Source organism: Alexandromys fortis, unplaced genomic scaffold (genome assembly GCF_014885135.2).
Source record: "Alexandromys fortis isolate MF-2015 unplaced genomic scaffold, M_Fortis_MF-2015_v1.1 scaffold_26, whole genome shotgun sequence".
Taxonomy (NCBI): domain Eukaryota; kingdom Metazoa; phylum Chordata; class Mammalia; order Rodentia; family Cricetidae; genus Alexandromys; species Alexandromys fortis.
The window spans coordinates 14,372,042-14,391,944 of NW_026067894.1; the positions used below are offsets into that span (position 1 = coordinate 14,372,042).

The following is a 19,903-nucleotide window of genomic DNA, read 5'->3' on the forward strand; positions in this document are numbered from 1 at the left end:
CGGTTGTAAGACCTTTTTTTTTTCTTTCTTTTTCTTTTATGTCTTTCTTTCTCTTTCCTTCCTTCCTTCCTTTCTTCTTTTTTTAAGACAGGGTTTTCTCTGTGTAGCTTTGGAGTAGACCAGGCTGGCCTCGAACTCACAGAGATCCATCTGCCTCTGCCTCCCGAGTGCTGGGATTAAAGGCGTGCGCCTCCACCGCCAGGCTAACATTTACATTTTAAACATTTTTATTTCTGTATGCATGTATGTCTTTATTGTGTTTGTGTGTTTATTGTGGCGGTAAGTGGTTTCCGGGGACAGTGATGCGAACTCGGCTAGTCAGACTTGGTAGGAAGCACGTGACTGCCATCTCTTTGCCCAGGCTCCATCCCTGCTTTTCTTTTTTTTTTTTTTTTAATTGGTTCAGTAGGGTTTCTAAACAAGACTGGCCTTAGGCTTTTGAACTTTATGCCACCACCTCCCAAGAGCTGAAACTACAGGCCTGTGCCATCAAGTCCTGATTTGCTCACTCAAGGACCCAAATATGCCCAGTGTGGTAACACACGCGCCCTTCCTCCCAGCCCTTGGGAAGCAGAGACAGGAAGATCTCTGTGAGTTTGAGGTCGGCCTGGTCTACAATAGTGAGTTCCCGGACAGCCAGGGTTACATAAGTGTCTCAAAAAATAATAATAATAAAATTACAGACAGCTAGAAGTGACTTCAAGGAGAGCCTAAGGATGAGACCTCTTGCCCCGCCCTGTCCACCTCCCTGGCGTCAGAGGGGGGGGGGGGGACCCACACTAGCTGGCTGCGCTGCGCATGCTCAGCCGCAAAGATCTCCGGAAGAGGGGCGGAGCCAGCGGCGCTGTTTTCTGCGAACCTGTGCTTCCCGCCGCTGAGTTGGAGAAGAGTTGATCAGCCTGGTGGAATGGCTCAGGCTCGCTTTTCCGGAGAGAGGCGGCGTTTCTCCGGTCCCGAGGATGGTGACGCGACAGGTGGGACTCCTCCAGTGCTGGGGAAGTCGTGACCCCGGCTCCCTGGCTCCCAGGGTCCCTGCTCCCCTGGCCCCTGGGCGGTGACTGAGCTCGGTGCCTTTGGGTCTCTTTTCCACTTCTTTCTATAACTGTCTTTCTGGTTACACCTGTGGCTCTTTCCACTAAAAAGCTGGGCGTGGTGGCGCGTGCATTTAATCCCAGAGACGGGGATCTCTGAGTTCAAAGCCAGCCAGTGCTACATAACGATACCTAGTTTCAAAAAAACAAAAACATTGGGCTGCAAAGATAGCTGAGAGGCTAAGAACCGTGGGTGTGCCCTGCGTGGGTGGCGCACGTCTTTAATCCCAGCACTCGGGAGGCAGGATTAGGCGGATCTCTATGAGTTCAAGACCAGCCCCATCTACAAAGCGATTTCCAGGTCAAAAAAAAAAAAAAAAAAAAAAAAAGGCACTGAATGCTCTTCCCGAGGACTCAGGCAGGCCAGCCCCTAGCATCCACATGGACCCTCAAAACTGTCTGTAACTCCAGTTCTGATACTCAGACATATATGCAGACAAAACACCAGCAACCATAAAATAAGTTAACATATTCAAAAGACAAGAACATGAATTTGCCTTGTGCTCCTGAGGCAGAGGATCAAGAGATCGAAGCCAGATTGAACAGAAAACGAAAACTAGAAGGTTTGGGTTGAATGGCGATCGTGTACATTCCGAGCACACCCAAGGTTCTAGCACACAACAAACTGCGAAAAGGCTTTTCAGTCCTCAGTATTGTCCAAAATAGGAAGTTCAAATTGAGATTGGATGAAGGTGCAGGGTTTTGGGTCAGGGGAGAGGCGTTGTTTTGGTTTTTATTTTCTTTTTTTTTTTTTTTTTTTTTTGAGACAAGGTCTCACTACTGTGATTCAAGCTGCTCTAGAACCTAGTTTCCTGTTTGCTGGTGGAGCAAGTTTCTAATTCTAGCACTCGGTAAGCAAACAGGTCTAGGCATACCTCCCTTGTGCTTGCTTTGTGAGGGGCTTTGAAAGGAACCCAAGGCTTTGTACATGCAAGGCAAGCAGTCTCCCAATTGAGCTACCCAGCCCTCATAACAAGGACTTTGTAATTCTTAGACCGAGAAAAGTGCTTTAATGGGGGTTGTTACCCTTGCTGTAGTAGTTTGGTTTTGTTTTATTTTGTTTTTTATCTTTTCTCGACAGGGTTTCTCTGGGTACCTTTGGCTGTCCTGGAACTCACTCTGTAGATTAGTCTGGACTCAAACTCACTGTGGTCTGCCTGCCTCTGCTTTCCCAAGTGCAGGAATCAGAGGCGTGTCCTGCCACGCCCTGCAGCTATAGTAGTTTCAGCTATTGTGAATAAATTTGCAAGTCAATGCTGGTTGTGTGTGCAGACTCTTAATCCCAACAGGGAGCCTGGAAGGGTGAAAGAATTTTCAAGGCCAACCTGGGTGACCTAGCCTGTTCTGGGACTACCCTGGCTACACAGAGAAGCCCTGTCTCATTCATAAATAAATAAATAAAGACAAGAAATTTGCAATCCAAAATTCAAAAAGGACTGATACAAACTTGTAACTCCCCAGTCAATACTAGGAATTTTAACTATCAGGTATCAGAAATGGCCACTTTTTTGTATGTGTGTTACTATTACACAAGTTAATGCTTTGGAGGTACCTAATTATTTAATACTTAATATACAGTACAGTTAATATATCTCATAAATTTATTTTTGTGTTCATGTGGTATCTTGCCATATAGCTCAGTCTAGTCTCCAACTAGGAAAGTCTCCAGTCTCAGCCTCCTGAGTGCTGGAATTATACAGCACTCAACAGTTTCATTACCTTTTCTCTTAGCAAGACTGTTTCCTGGGAAGACACGACACACATATTCACCCTAGATAAAGATCTCACAACAGACCAAAATACCTGTGTCACCAAAGTCCCGCTTGGTGAGCCAGTGAGTTTTATTGGGATTACTTCCAGGAATATGGGTTGGGGGTTAATTATATTGATGTTGTTAAATTTATAGATTCTTTTTGGGCTTTCTGTATACACAGTCATGAAATCTATGAATAATTACAGATTTACATTAGTCTTTTTTTTTTCTTGGTTTATCTATTTGGCTAAAATCTCTAGTACAAAAATGAAATGGTAGCTGCAGAGTGGTGGTGCACACCTTTAATCCCAGCACTCAGGAGGCAGAGGCAGGTGGATCTCTGTGAGTTCGAGGCCAGCCTGGTCTATAAGAGCTAGTTCAAGGACAGGTTCCAAAGCTACAAAGAAACCCTGTCTTGAAGAAAAAAAAAAAAGAAAGAAAGAAAAGAAAAAGCCAGGCTAGTGCACGCCTGTGGTCCCAGCTTTCCTGAGGCGGAGGCAGGGAGATCTCTGAATTCCAGACTCTGTCTCAAAACAAACACGGGGCTGGCGAGATGGACTCAGTGGTTAAGAACACTGACTGCTCTTTTAGGGGAACTGAGTTTAATTCCCAGCATCCACATGGTGACTCATGGCTGTCTAAGTCCAGTTCCAGGGGATCTGACACCCTCACACAGACATACATGCAGGCATAACACCAATGCAACATAAAAAGAAATAATTACTTTAAAAAAAAAAAAAAAAAGATGCCGGGCGGCGGTGGTGAATGTCTTTAATCCTATCACTTGAGTGGTAGAGGCAGGTGGATCGAGGCCAGTGAGTGTCAGGATCCCCAGAGCTGTTACACAGAGGAAACCAAACAAACACACAGCAGCCATAACTTGTTCAGTCCCCTTATACAAATCATTGAGCCGACTTTAGCTTAGTCTGTCAGTTTCTGTTGAAGTGGCCAGTTGCCTTGAAGACATTCTATACATTATTTTCAATTCTCTATTTTCAGAATATTATCAAATCCAAAATTTAGGAGAAAAGAAACTCTACATTTTCAGACAGTGATAATAGAATTAATCATAACTCTTTGTTGTTGTTGTTGTTGTTGTTTGAGACAGTGTTTCTCTGTGTATCTTTGTAGACCAGGCTACCTTAAATTCAGAGATCCACCTGCCCCTGCCTCCCTGAATGCTGGAATTAAGGGTGTGTGCCACCACCGCCCAGCAGTCATGGTTTTTCTTGATCAATAAAATAGTTAGTTTATTCACTTTTTGGTGGGTTTTTTGTTTGTATGTTTGTTTTTTGTATTTTTGAGACAGGATTTCTCTTCATAGCCCTGGCTATCCTGGAACTTGCTCGGTAGACAAGGCTGGGCACAAACTCACCTGCCTCTGCCTCCTGACTACTGGGATTAAAGGTGTGTGCCATCACTACCCAGCTAGTCTCTCCACTTCCTGAAATTGCCTTTGAATATTTTGCTCTGGTTGAGTTTTATGTCCAGGAGTAACCTAAAGTAAACGGGCACACGTGTGAAATCCTGTTTCTTCCTGTCCTGTTTCTACAGCTGCACAGCTGACCGCAGGCTTTCAGCCTTCTCTGGCATCATCCTCTGGCATGAGTGCAATGCTTCCCGCAGTTCCAGCCACAGCGGTCCAGCGTTCCTGTTGTGGTTGTAAGAGAGTTTTTCAGGAGGGGCAGACTGCTTACCAGAAGAAAGGGTCCGCTGAGCTCTTCTGCTCCAGACTTTGTATCAGTGAATACAGCTCATCTGCTGACTCCCCAGCTCCCCTCAGGAGGACATGCTTGAACTGCTCAAGGTATGGAGTGCTAAATCATGTCCTTTATTTTGCTACATGGGTCTCGGTCAGACTCCTGATCATAAGTTTTTGTATTCTCATCTGTGAAGATGTGCCACCTTCATGGGTGAGCAGAATTTGCTTTCTACTTCAGTAGATCTCTCAGAAGTAGTTTGGGGTGGTTCTTGAAAGGGTGGAGAAGCCTGGAGAATTTCATAGCATTTGTTCATTTCAGTAAATAAATGTTGGAATTAGGAGTATTAAAATAGTGTGTTTTCAGTGCTTAGAATGGATGTGGTATGTTATCTTTACTTTTTTTTTCTTTTTTTTAAGTCAGGGACTCAAATTTTGTCATGTTTGTTGCCAATTCCCTTGAGTTTTTGAGGCGGAGTCTTACTATGTATCCTTTTTCTACAGTTGTGAGCTCACTGTGTAGAGCAGGCTGGACTTGAACTCATAAAGATCCTCCTGCCTCTGCTTTCCAAGTGCTGGGACTACATATGTGTGCTACCACACTGGGCTGTCTGCACTTTAATAGGTTCACAAACCCTTTGTATAGGATTGTTTCAATTCTTGACTAGTCTTTTGTTTCAGGTTCTATTTTCTGGAACTCTGCTGAACTTTATCTTTGGTTTTCTTGTCCCTCTTTCTTTTTTTAGGGTTTGTTTATTTTATTTTGTGTATGAGTATTTTGTCTACTTGTCTGTGTACCACATGCAGAGGCCTACAGAGGTCAGAAGAGGGCATTTGATCCCTTAAACTGGAGCTACAGACAGTTGTGGTTTGCTGGAAATACAACCCAGGTCCTCTGCAAGAGCAGTCAGTCAATCAGTGCTCTTTTTTTTTTTTTAAGATTTCTTTATTTATTATATATACAGTGTTCTGCCTGCATGAAAAAGACGCATGCAAGAAAGAATTTATTATGTAAGTTGTTCTTCTAAGGTATAAAAATTAGGTATGGCTTCCTCTGGAATATGAATATATATAGTAATAACCTATGTTTTTATTGAGACTTTTTAGTTGTTTTTATTTTGCATGTCTGAGTGTTTTGCCTGCATATATGTATGTGCAACACACACCTGCCTGATGCCTGGAGAAATCAGAATAAAACATTGGATGTCCTGGAGCTGTAGTTATGGGTAGCCATGAACCAACATGTGAGTGCTGGGACTGAACCCAGGGACTCTGGGAGAACAGCCCCTGTTCTAACCACTGAGCTTCTCTCCCGCTCCCTTATTGAGACTTTTTAAAATTTTCACATTCCATAGCATCTTTTTCTTTTGAGACAGGGTTTCCTGGCTGTCCTGGAACTCACTCTGTAGACCAGGCTGTAGTGAAACCTCAAAAAGATCCTCCTGTCTCTGCCTCCTGAGTGCTGGGATTAAAGACGTGACCCACCACCGCCAATTGTAGTCCAAAATTTTTTATTTACTTTTAAGACTTCTTTTTTCAGAGAAACCCTGTCTCGAAAAAAAAAAAAGACTTCTTTTTTAATGGTGATTTATTATCTTTTTAATTAATACTTAATGGAGCAAAATGAAGGATAGCTTCAAAAATGACATTTAAAATACTATTACAAAGAGGAGATTTATTATTAAAAACTGTTAAGATATGTTTTAAGAAGCATCATCTCTACACTTCAGTATTAGAAACAAAAAGTAAAAGTCATTCTAGTCCAAAATAGGCTACTGATTAATGTTTAGTTTATTTATACCAGACAGTTCACTCCTGTCCTCAGTTATTTTTATAGTTAACTGTCAGGGTCCTTCTTACATAGTTAGCATTTTTACTTTTTGTTGAAATAGGAGCTGCGAGGCTGCGTCCCCGGCACCCGGCCGCCCGCATGGCTAGGTTATGCTCAGAAATAATTACACGGAAACTGTATTCTTTCAAACACTGCCTGGCCCGGCTAGTTCCAGCTTCTTATTGGCTAGCTCTTTCATATTGTTCTAACCCATTTCTAATATTCTGTGTAGCCCATGAGCTGGCTTACCAGGGAGGATCTTAACCTGCGTCTGTCTGGAGCGGGAGAACCATGGCGACTCCTCTACTAAGCTTCCTTTTCCCAGAATTCTCTTCTGTCTACTCCGCCTACCTAATTTTCTGTCCTATGAGGGCCGAGGCAGTTTCTTTATTATTACAAGACCCACCTCCATCAACTTTTTCTTTTTTAAACTTTATTATATTAAAAAAAAAATCACACACCAAAATTAACCGGGCTCAAAGACTGTACAACTCAACTTGTATACATACAGTTGGAGTAGCTATTGAAAACAGAAGCTGTAGAACTTTCCATTGGGTGTTGTTTGGTTTGGTTTGGGTTTTTGTTTCTTGAGACAGAGTTTTGAGCCTGCCCTGGAATTCACTCTGTAGACCAGGCTAGACTTGAACTTACAGAGATCCACCTGTCTCTGCCTCCCAAGTGCTGGGATTAAAGACATGTGCCACCACTGCCCAGCTCCCATTGGGTCTTATACTTTTACTGTTAAATATATTTTTATACATTTATCTACCATGGAAAATAAAAAATTCACGACAGAGTTAGAACTAGAAAGTATTGTAAAAATCACCACTAATTTCATCAGAAAAGCCTTCAAGCCTTAAGAATTGATCCAGGGGCTGGAGAGATGACACAACGGTTAGACACACTGGCTGATTTTTCCAGAGGACCTGGGTTCAATTCCCAGCACCCACATAGCAGCTCACAACTGGCTGTAAACTTGTTCCAGAGGCTCTAACACCTCACACAGGTATACATGCAGGCAATATATCAAAATACATAAAATAAAAATAAATTAAAAAAAGAATTGTTTTCTAAAATTTCTAATTTTTTAAAGTTTTATTTATTTATTATGTATACAATATCTGCCTGCATATACACCTGCATATCAGAAGAGGCCACTATATCTCATCATAGATGGTTGTGAGCCACCATGTGGTTGCTGGGAATTGAACTCAGGATCCTCTGAAAGATCAGTCAGTGCTCTTAACCTCTGAGCCATCTCTCCAGCCCCTAAAATTTCTAATTTTTACTTATAAGCTCAATGGTAATTACTGTGAGTTGTTTTCCTTGAAATGGCAGCCTTTCTTCATTTTCAAAATATATCTGCCTGGCCGGGCGGTGGTGGCGCACACCTTAAATCCCAGCACTCAGGAGGCAGAGGCAGGCGGATCTCCGTGAGTTCGAGGCCAGCCTGGTCTACAAGAGCTAGTTCCGGGACAGGCTCCAAAGCTACAGAGAAACCCTGTCTCGAAAAACCAAAAAAAGAAAAGAAAAAGAAAATACCTGCCTGGTGTCTGCTGCTGGACAATAGTTTAGCATATATTCATATGAAAATGTGATTCGTGAAAAGGATGGCTAAGGTTGTAGCTCAAATTTCCTGTCTAGACTTTGTCCTGAGGCAGTAATCGACCACTGATAGACAGGACAAGTATTTTATGTCTCATTTTATCACTGCTGGTTTATTTTCTGTCAGCTTGACACAGCTAGGGTCATCTGGAAGAAGGAACTCAATTGAGACAATGCCTCCATCAGATTGGCCTGTAGACAAGGGCATTGAAATGATCAATGATTGATGTGGGAGGGTCATCCACTGTTCTTGGCACAGCCATTGAGCAGGCGGTCCTGTGTTGTCTAAGAGAGCGGGTTGAGCAAACTCTGAACATCAAGCCTGGAAGCAGCACCCTCTGTGGCCTCTTCTGCCCTGCCTTCCATCAGTGCTGGGTTGTGACCTGGGAGTTGGAAGCTGAAATAAGCCTTTCTTCATTGAGCTGCTTTTGGCCGTGGCCTTTATCGCAGCAGTAAAAGCCAACCAGGACAGTCATGGGGTATCTTCCAAATTAATTTTTTGTGTATGGGTGTGTTGCCTGCTTATATGTTTGAGCTTTTTTTGTGTTTTTTTGTTTTGTTTTGTTTTTCGAGACAGGGTTTCTCTGTGGCTTTGGAGCCTGTCCTGGAACTAGCTCTGTAGACCAGGCTGGTCTCGAACTCACAGAGATCCGCCTGCCTCTGCCTCCCGAGTGCTGGGATTAAAGGCATGCACCACCACCGCCCGGCTTCTGCCTATATGTTTGTGTGCCAGGTGTGTGCCTTGCCCATGGAATCCAGAAGAGGGCACTGTATCCCCTCCGAAACAGGAATTATTGACAGTTGTGGGCTGCCATATGTGTGCTGGGGATTAAAACAACTTGACAATGTTGTTTTGTTATCAACATCCTTAATTTCCAAAAGTCAATTGGTTTATGTTGTTTTACAGTAAATGCATAGCAGAAGGAGCCCAAGAGTTCACTGTCCAACCAGCATAGCCAAAACAGTGACTCTAGGTCCCAATTCAGTGAGCCAGGACAGTATAGAAACAATATAAGAGCCAGAGGAGAAAGGGACCCAGCATCCTGCTCTGGGCCTCTCACGTACACACACAAACTCATGTTACTCCATAACTTTATCGTCCTCTTAAAAAGCATTTGTTGTTTGTTTTTAGAAACATTTTAAATCTGAAGGATATGAAGAATGGCCAGTTGAAGGACAGTAGCTCTGGCAAAAACTTCTGTAGCCAGTCTTGCCTTTCATCCTACGAAGAAAAAAGAAAGCTGTTTGTCACCATGTGTCCTGAGAGCACTTGGCTGAAGTGCAGCGTGTGTCAGAAGACGGCTACTGTGAGTCTGGGTGATCTCCGTCGATAGGAGAGCTCAGGGATTCTGCTTAAACGGCCGTTGTTACTCTTGTTTTCAGCTTGGCAGCAATGCCTACTTTTCAAATTTTCATTCTGCTGCCAGTTTCATGATGACTTGGTGTCAGGACCGTGGGGTTTACTGTTCCACGGTGTGTACTGTGTGACAGCCCAATCTCCGTGCTTGACTAGCGCAGAGAACATGGATGCGGAAAGAGCTGCTGTTCCTTCCGTCAGAGTCTGGGAGTGTGTTTGCTATCACTGGGGAAATCTCTGATTGACAGTTGAGGAAGATGAAAAGACTTCTGACAGCTCCTGTAGGAGAACCTTAGGGTGCTCCTGAGAACAGAGAGGCTAGCCACCGTGTGGTGGGGGGTAAGCGAGAGGAGCAGTCACTGGTCTGAACCCTGTCGATGAAGCAGGACTGGTACATAGCCTGATTGCTGTTTGATGCTTTGTCATCTAGTAATACAGAATCCCAGTATTTGAGGTAAAGAGGCAGGTGGATCTTTTCAAGTTCACCAAGTTCCAAGTCAGTCAGGGGTACATAGTGAAACAAAAAAGGCAGGGTGATGGTGGCTGGCACACATCTTCAATCCGAGGACTTGGAAGGTAGAAGCAGGTGGATCTCTATGAGTTTGAGGCCAACCTGGTCTGCAGAGCAAGTTCCAGGATAGTCAGGGCCACACAGAGAAACCCTTTCTCAAAAAAACAAAAAATAAGCCGGGCGGTGGTGGCGCACGCCTTTAATCCCAGCACTCGGGAGGCAGAGGCAGGCGGATCTCTGTGAGTTCGAGGCCAGCCTGGTCTACAAGAGCTAGCGCCAGGACAGGCTCCAAAGCTACAGAGAAACCCTGTCTCGAAAAACTTAAAAAAAAAAAAAAATTTTAAGAGCCCTGTGTTGAGCCCCTGGAGTCATTTTTCAGGAGCATTTGATTTAGTGACAGGATGAGGAGCAGGTGTGAGAGCTCATGCCTATAACTGTGGCACTCTGGAGGCAGAGTCAAGTGAACCTCGAGAGTGAAGTCAACCTGGTCTGTATAACCAAGTTCCAGATCAGCAAGGGCTGCTCATCTCAAAGGATTAAATAAAAATTAGCCTCTGAGTAGCCTCAACTGTCCTGAAACTGGCTCTGTAGACCGTGCTAGCCTGGAACTCAAAGATGTTGCTTGGATTAAAGGTATGACTATGTGACTAGTATGCCTGCCTTGTTTACCAAGTTTTTCTCTGTAGCTTGGGGCCTGTTCTGGAACTAGCTCTTGTAGACCAGACTGGCTTCGAACTCACAAAGATCCCCCTCTTAAAGGTGTGGGCCACCACTGGCTCTTGTTTGAATTTTTTTTTTAAAGGTTAATTTGTTTAGAACTGAAGAAATGGCTCAGTAGTTAAGAGCAATGGCTGCTTCTCCAGAGGACCCAGAGGTTCATTTCCTAGCACCCACGTGATGCTCATAACCACCTATAACTATGGCAACAGGGGTTCTAGTGCCCTCTTCTAGACCCTACAGGAAATGTATGTACACAGTACACACATGCAAGCAAAACACTCATACGCATAAAATAAAAATAAATCTGACAGCCTGAGCACAGGCCCCGCATGGTGGAAGAAAAGGGTGAACTGACTCTGAATTGTCCTCTTGTATGCTCCACACACATGCAAATAAATGATAGGGTAACTTCTTTTAGGATGTGTTTATTTCTGTTTATGTGCATGGTTGTGGGCCTGCATGTCTGCATGTGTACCGCTTGCATGCAGGTGCCCATGGAGGACAAAGGTGTACAGACATTACAGGAAATTGTGAGTAACTCAACCTGGGTATGGGGAAATAACCCTGGGTCCTCTGGAAGAGCAGGAGGTACTCCTAACTGCGGAACGATTTCACCAACCTGTTTTTGTCGCTGCAGAAAAAGAGACACTGTACCAAAAAGTGGTTCTTTCTCACCACTGCTTTCAGTGATGTAGAAAGATTAGATGGCAAAGCCCCACGTTATACAACCTTTCCCTTTGTCCCCTCACTCTTCACTGAACTTGCCGGCCTTGCTTCCTGTTTGTATGCTGCTTTTTATCACTCAACATATGTGATTTTTTTTTCTTTTTCTGAGACAGTGCCTGCTGTCCTGGAAGTAACTATATATGCCAGGCTGACCTCTGAACTCACAAGAGATCCACCTGCCTCTGCCTCCTATACTGAGATTAAAAGTGTGTGCCATCATACCTGTCTGTGCTTGGGATTTTTTGTTTTATTTTGTTGTTTTCAAAACAAGGTTTCTCGGGGCTGGAGAGATGGCTCAGCTGTTAAGAGCGCTGATCGTTATTCCAGAGGACCTGGGTTCATTTCCCAGCACATGGCAGCTTACAGCTGCCAGTAACTCTATCTCCAGGGGATCTGACACCCTCGCAAATACCAATGCACAGAAAGTAAAAATAAATAAATCATTTAAAAAAAAAAAAAAAGGTTTCTCTGTAACCCTGGTGGTCCTGAAACTTGGCTTTGTAGACCAGCCTAGCCTCAGACTCACAGAGATCTGCCTGCCTCTCTCTCCTGAGTGTTGTGGTTAAAGGCATGTTCCACCAGTGCCTGGCATGTGCTTGTGATTTTTCTTTTTTTAATATTTATTTATTTAGGGGCTGGAGAGATGGCTCAGTGGTTAAGAGCATTGCCTGCTCTTCCAAGGGTCCTGACTTCAATTCCCGGCAACCACATGGTGGCTCACAACCATCTGGAATGAGGTCTGGTGCCCTCTTCTGGCCTGCAGACATACACACAGACAGAATATTGTATACATAACAAATATTTAATTGAAGTCAGGACCCTTGGAAGAGCAGGCAATGCTCTTAACCACTGAGCCATCTCTCCAGCCCCCTTGTGATTCTTGTTTTTGTTTTCTGTTTATTTGTTTTTTGGTTTGTTTTTTGAGACAAGGTTTCTCTGTATAACACCCTTAGATGTCCTGGAACTAGCTCTGTAGATCAGGCTGGTCTCAAACTCTGAGAGATAACCTGCCTCTACCTTTTGATTTCTGGGATTAAAGGCATATGCCACCACTGCCTGGCATGCTTGTGATTCTTTATTTGTTATGTGTACACACACCAGAAGAGGGCACCAGATCTCATTATAGGTGGTTGTGAGCCCACTGTGTTGTTGCTGGGAATTGAACCCAGGGTTTCTGGAAGAGCAGCCAGTGCTCTTGACCTCTGAGCTATGTCTCCAGCCCCATGCTTGTGATTCTTTACCATGAAGTTAACCTAGAGCAATGATTCTCAACCTATAGTCATGACCCCTTTGAGGGTCACATGTCATATACTCTACATATCAGAAATTTACAGTGTGATTCAAAACAGTAGCAGAATTGCTATTATGAGTTAGCAAAGAAATAATTTTATGATTGGGGGTCACCATAACATGAGGAACTATATTAATGGACCACGGCATTAAGAAGTATTGTAGACTATTAGTTTAAGATATGTTACATTTATTTGTGCTGTGGAACATTTGTTTAGTGATGCAAAGATGTGTTGTATTTTTTTATGTTGCATTTGTTAACTCTGTGAAGCTGTGTTACTCTGCCTGTCAAACACCTGATTGTTCTAATAAAGAGCCAATGGCAGTAGTTTCTGTCCCATCCGGATCCTGCAAGCGTTTTCAGTCCCAAAGAAACACACAGAGGTCTACATTAATTAAAGCTGGTTGGCCTATTAGCTCAGGCTTCTTATTAACTTATTTTTACATCTTACATTAATCCATTATTCTTGTCTGTTTCAGCCACGTGGCTTGGTACCTCTTTCATCAGCGAGGCAGTCTCGTCTTGCTTCCTCTCTGTCTGGGTGAGGACTGCAGGCTGACTCTTTCCTCTTCCCAGAATTCTCCTATTCTCTTCGCCCCACCTATACTTCCTGCCTGGTTACTGGCCAGTCAGCATTTTATTAAAATACAAGTGGCAGGATAAAGGACCATTGTCCCGCAGCCAAGAGCCAGTAGCCAGGCTGAAGAAAGGATAGGTGGGGCTGGCAGAAGGGAAAATAAATGAGAGGGGCTACCCGAGAGGAGGAGGAGCATGAGAAGGAGAGGAGGGTGTCGAGGCCAGCCACGCAGCCACGGAGTAAGAGGGAAAGCAAGCTATACAGAAGTAAGAAAAGTAACAGAAAGACAATTGTCACATGTACTCACTCATGGATTTTAAACATAAAGCAAAGAACCAGCCTACAAACCACAATCCCAGAGAACTTAAGACAACAATGAGGACACTAAGAGAGACTTACATAGATCTAATCTACATGGGAATTTTAGAAAAAGACCAGATCTCCTAAGTAAATTGGGAGCATGGAATAGGCCAAGCCAGAGCATTATTCTGTCAAGACCCATGCATGGTAAATGTTGTTCAAGCAGCTTTACCTGTGCTCTAATACATCTTGTTCCTCTGGCCCCTGACTGGGGGGACCTTGGGTGAGGATTGCAGGGAGAAGCGGGGAGGGGAGCAGAGAAAAATGTAGAAAATGTAGAGCTCAATAAAAATCAGTTTTAAAAAAGGCAAAATAGAAAATAAGAAAGGTAAAAGGCCTAGAGGCAAAAGGTAGATGGAATAATTTAAGAAAAACTGGCTAGAAACAAGCTAAGGCCAGGTATTCATAAGTAAAAAATAAGTCTCCATATGTGTATTTATTTGGGAACCAGGTGGCACACCCCTAAATAATAAGGAGCCTAAAGAGTAAAAAAACAACCACGTACAAGGAAGGTTGGGAACCACTGGCCTAGAGAGAGTTTTTGCCTCAGTATCTCAGTAGATATAAGTACCCTTTTTGGTCTCCTTAGCCCTGGTAGAAAGAAGGCTTTCTTGAACTCATGTTCAAGGGTGATGTACTGAGGAAAGAAAACTAATTAGACATGTGTTCTTATTCAGTAGGCTTAGTTGCCCGGGATAATAAACCTCTCTTGTGACTTCTTTCATTGCATATGTGTTATTACTACTGTAGTTTTCTGATAAACGACCAAATTGCTTCATTTTATTGTTATAGCCTCTATTCTCCTTGTTTATAAAGAAGTATAAAAAGTTGTTTTTGTCTGTAATATTTCAGCTAAGAGCAATTATAGTAGATATGCTTAGTGTTTAACCATTGCATGTGATATACCAGAAATATGAATATTATTTTTAATCTCTAAACAGGAACCACCCAGAATACTTAGCTCTTTTCCTTGCAAAACACTGGAACTCTCAGATGAGATGATTATGATTACTAATGACTTGGGGAACGCAGATGTTTTCTGCTCTGTTTGTTTTTCTTCATACAACAGTGCAGTGATGGAATCGTCAACAGGTAATACCCAGCAACTCCAAAGTTGTACTAAGTCCTGGGAGACACAGCCATTCTTTGCTTTTAATTTCTAACTGATTAATTCCCATATTAGAGTGAGTTAAAATTGCAAATGAGTGCTGGAGAGATGGCTTAGCAGTTAAGAATGCTTGCTGATCATTCATGAGGACGCGAGTTTAGACCCTATAACCTATGTAACAACATTCACCTCACAATTTAAAAAAGAAAAACAGTATGCCAGACAGTGATGGCGCACACCTTTAATCTTAGCACTCAAGAGGCAGAGGCAAATGGACCCCTGAGTTCCAGACCAGCCTGGTCTACAGGATGAGTTTTAGGACACCCAGGGATACACAGAGAGACCCAGTCTCCAAACAGACCAGTAATAGAGCTCAGTTGTCAGAGACATGCCCAGCAGACATGAAGCCCCGAGTTCCATGCCCACTGCTGCACTCGGACGTCACGTTAGACTAGTATTCTCCCTCTGATCATAGAACCTTTGGAACAAAAACACTTACTATTGGGGGCTGGAGAGATGGCTCAGAGGTTAAGGGCACTGCCTGCTCTTCCAAAGGTCCTGAGTTCAATTCCCAGCAATCACATGGTGGCTCACAACCATCTGTAGTGAGATCTGGCGCCCTCTTCTGGACTGTAGGAATACATGCAGACAGGATACTGAGAATACTGTATACATAATAAATAAATTTAAAAAAAAACACTATTAAACAGTACTTTGGTTTCTGCCTGAATTATAAAAAGGATTTTTGTTTATTTTTGCCAGTAAATGTTTCCACGGTACACAGTGCTTCAAAAGAGAATCTTTCTCCAGGGAAATATCCAATTCCAGTTATAAGCAATATAATGTCATTAGTAGATGACCATGATGACCTGTTCATGAACACTGATCTCTTGCAAGGTAAACAAACATGTGACATAAACAGTGTTTCGTCATATTGTTGAATCTCTTTGTTTCTTGATATGAAATGAGCTGCATGAGCTTTTGGTACTGTTAGAGCAAGAAATCTCGAATATATGCTTTATTTCAACAGGTTCACAATTTGTACCTACAAATGTCATCGAGGTAAGTTTTATCCCAATTTTTTCAGTTTTATATAGATTTTTTGTGTGTGTATGTTTTCATACAGAGGTATTTGTTTATTTATTGAGACAGGGTTTCTCTGTATAACCCTGGTTGCCCTGGAACTTGTTCTATAGACCAGGCTGGCCTTGAACTCAGAGATCAACCTGACCTCCTCCAGGTGCTAGGATTAGTGTGCCACCACCACCTTTAATCCCAGCACTTGGGAGGCAGAGGTAGGCGGATCTCTGTGAGTTCGAGACCAGCCTGGTCTACAAGAGCTAGTTCCAGGACAGGCTCCAAAGCCACAGAGAAACCCTGCCTCGAAAAACCAAAAAAAAATAAATAAAAATAAAAAGAGCTAGTTCCAGGACAGGCTCCAAAGCTACCTAGAAACCCTGTCTCAAAAAATAAAAAAATGAAAAGAAAAGAAAGAAAGAAGAGCTTATACTACAAAATGTGCCTTTTACTTTATTACAATAGATGTGTTAGGTATTTTATTATTTGAAAACAACTAAACGAGTGTTTTTTTTTTTTTATCATTTTTTCTTAAGCGCTCACCCAGTGAACCCAGTAGTGGTGTTGGTCATAGTGTGGAGCAGCCACGCCTCCTTCCGTCTTCACCAGTTCTCTTTGAGGACACAGCTGGGCCTACTGTGGAAGCACAGAACGGCCAGGAGTCAAAACAGGTACACAGCATGGAATCTGTGAGAGTGAATGATACACCATATTGTCCAACGTCTACATCCACAGTGCAAAAAGTTAAAAAAGAACCACAAAATACTAGAAAGTCTGGTAGCTCATGTTTTCAACATTCGAGCACCAATACAAATAATGATGTTACGTTCTGCTATTCTTGCCACTTGTTCTACCAGAAAAATTTTACCTGCCAGAGAGAATCATTTGCAACCCAAGGAACTGCTGACTGGGAGAAGACCCTAGAAAAATTCAGGAAGCATGAAGAAAGTGAAGTGCATTTAAAGACACTGCGGTTTTGGAGACAGTACCAGTTTCTGGATGAAGTTCCACGTGATGGTTCATCTGTTTATTCAGAACCTATTGAGGGAAATAGAAGGTACCTAAAGCTTGTCATCGAAAGCATCTTATTTCTGGGAAAACAGTGTTTGCTCCTAAAAGGAAGTGACCAGTCTATTCCATCCATTAATAAAGGCAATTTTTTGGAATTACTAGAAATTCGAGCAAGAGATAAAGGAGAAGTGTTTCGGCTTCTGAGTTCACATGGTGATTTCTATCACAGTACACAAGTTCAGGAGGAGATTATTGAAATAATAAAGGCTGAAATCCTGCAAGACATTGTGGGTGAGCTCCATGTCGCCTCAGCTTTCTCGATCATCTGTGAGGAGACAGCGGACGGTGCCGCTGGAGGACAGCTTTCAGTGTGTGTGCGGTACGCGCACACAACCTCCAGTGCTGTCCTCGTTAAAGAAAGGTTCCTGGGGTTTGTTAATACAGAAGAAATGACTGCAGTCCACGTACACAGGCGTATCAAAGCTTACCTGCAGCAGGTCGGAATTGATTTTAGTAAGATATGTGGTCAAACCTATGATCTAGCCACAAATTTGAGGGTAAAATTTAATGAAGTTGTAACAGAATTCAAGAAGGAAGAACCAAGAATTTTGTATGTCCATTGTTATGCGCACTTTTTTGAATTAGCAGTCATTAGTTTCTGTAAAGAAGTGAAAGAACTCCGAAGGACACTGCGTACTCTGAGCTCTTTGTTCAGCACTGTTCGCAGGTGGGGAGAGAGGTTGGCAGCTTTGCAAACCATGTGTAAGCTAAGTCAGAATACAACTTGTCAGAAGCACGCATCCCAGTCGTGCTGGCCAGCCCACGATGACTTGTTGCTGTCGGTGACGGAGTGTCTCCCAGAAGTCATTGAGACTCTGCACTCAGTGGCCCGCCAGTCCGCAGGCACAGCTGCCGCTGACCAACTGAATGATTTGCTGGTAGCAGTTACCAAGTTTGAATTTATATTTTGTTTGAAATTTCTTTATCGAGTACTCAGTATTACAGGAATTCTTTCCAGAGAGTTTCAAAGTGAGACTGTAGACGTCTTCTCTCTGTTTTCAAAAATTGAAGCACTTTTGGAGTGTTTATCTTCTGAAAGGGATGAAATGTATTTCCAGACTATCTGGGATGGAACAGATGAGATCTGTAAAAAGGTAACCAGTAAGGGTTTTGAAGTTGAAAAACCCTCTTTTCAAAAAAGAAAAAAAATTCAGAAAACAGAAGAGCCTGGCAACTCAGAGAGTGTGTTTTTTCCTACCTCAGCGGATGAACACTATAAAATTAATATTTATTACCAAGGTCTGGATACTTTGTTAAAAAACTTAAAGTTATGTTTTTCAGAATTTGACTATTGCAAAATGAAACAAATTTCTGAGCTGTTGTTTAAATGGAATGAACCATTAAATGAGTCAGCAGCTAAACATGTTCAAGAATTTTATAAGCTCGATGGAGACATTATCCCTGAACTTCGATTTTACCGGCAGTATGCAAATCTCAACTTTGTCACAGATTGTGGCTCCTTAAGCCTCATAGACCTGGGCTGTTTGTTTAGTCAGCATGGTCTCCACAGTAATATTCCTCGTCTCTCGAAACTGTTACATATTGCTTTATCTTGGCCAGTTACTTCAACAAATAATGAAAAGTCATTTTCCACACTGCCTCATCTTAAAGCGTACTTACTTCGTACCATGGGACAAGAGAAACAGACTGGCCTGGCTCTAATGGCTGTTGAGCAAGAGCTGGTAAATAGGTTGATGGAGCCTAAAAGACTCAGTGGAATTGTGGAAAAGTTTATTAGCCAAATGAAAGATACATATGACTTGCAACTTTGAACTTAATTAAAAGAATTTTATATCTCTGTGAGTTCGAGACCAGCCTGGTCTACAGAGCTAGTTCCAGGACAGGCTCCAAAAACCACAGAGAAACCCTGTCTCGAAAAAACAAAAAAAAAAAAAAAAGAGCATTGCCTGTTCTTCCAAAGGTCCTGAGTTCAATTCCCAGCAACCACATGGTGGCTCACAACCATCTGTAATGGGGTCTGGTGCCCTCTTCTGGCGTGCAGGCATACACNTACACACAGACAGAATATTATATACATAATAAATACTTTTAAAAAAAAAATTTTATGTTTTTATTGGAATCCTAATAAAGTTTATATTTGTTGTTTATTCTTTTGAAATAGTCTTACTACATTGCTTAAACTAATCTTGAATTTTTGAGGTCTTGTCACCCACTTTTACATACTTTTTCCTTTTTAAAGTATTCTGGTGGACAGATTGTTTTAGGCACATGTACATTTGACACAATGAGAAACCACTACATACCAGAAACTAATTTTTGGGTTTTTTTTTAATTTGTTTGTTTGATTTTTTATTTTTTTTGGGGGGGGGGAGGGTTGAGACAAGGTTTCTCTGTAGCTTTGGAGCCTGTCCTGGAACTAGCTCTTGTAGACCAGGCTGGCCTCAAACTCACAGAGATTCACCTGCTTCTGCCTCCCGAGTGCTGGGATTAAAGGCGTGTGCCACCACTGTCCAGCTTATGTACATTTTACATTAAAAATCATTGCTGGGAAGCTAATAGTGCTACAGAAGTATAGGACACAAGGCCTAGCTAGAACAAGACCCTGACACTGGCAGAGAGGCATGAAGTGACTGTGAACATAAGGTTTAAAGTACAGAATGAGGGAGTAGGCAGTGATCACCCTTTAATATCTGCTTCAGCTCATTCCAGAAAGAAGGAAAGCAGGGAAGTAGGGAGGATTTCAGCAAAGCCGAGCTCAGCTTTGGTTTTCTCACTTACCTGCCTCCTTTAAAAAGTAGAGCCAAGAAGTTTAAGCAGGTAGCCCCTGACCATCATTCAGGAGCAGGGAATTCATTCCAGGTTCTCAGGGACTGTCCAGCTCAGAGCTCGGAGTCCAGCACATCACCTCAACTCTGGGCCACCGGTAGTCATTGGTCAATCAGCTGTCTTGATTCAGTCTCCAGGGGAAGCCAAAGGCAGACCAGGAGTCCAGTCCCCATGCAGTCTAAGGCACTTGTTAGGAAGAGGGCCCTTGGGTCACCCGGATAGAAAAGACCTTGTGAGGGTAGCATTCCTCCTGGCCTGGACATGATAAGGTCTCCAAGACTAGAATCAAACCCACGAGAGCTACAAGCCCCTAGAATTGTCCCATGATGCAAATGTTTC

The 19,903-nt window shown here is 42.8% G+C and overlaps 1 protein-coding gene across 2 annotated transcripts; it reads left to right on the forward strand.

Moving 5' to 3' along the window:
- Positions 1 to 845: 845 nt before the first annotated feature.
- Zmym1 (zinc finger MYM-type containing 1) lies at positions 846 to 18,675 on the forward strand. 2 transcript variants are annotated; one of them, XM_050156657.1, is made up of 8 exons: positions 846 to 974; positions 4,399 to 4,651; positions 9,112 to 9,286; positions 14,463 to 14,613; positions 15,392 to 15,526; positions 15,660 to 15,691; positions 16,243 to 16,377; positions 16,564 to 18,675. In XM_050156657.1, exons 1-8 carry the CDS (start codon positions 908 to 910, stop codon positions 18,547 to 18,549), a joined length of 2,934 nt encoding a protein of 977 aa, XP_050012614.1. In that variant the 5' UTR covers positions 846 to 907; the 3' UTR covers positions 18,550 to 18,675. The 2 variants fall into 2 exon arrangements, with proteins under 2 accessions (XP_050012614.1, XP_050012606.1); XM_050156649.1 differs by having other exon boundaries at positions 16,243 to 18,675.
- The last annotated feature ends 1,228 nt before the right edge of the window (positions 18,676 to 19,903 follow it).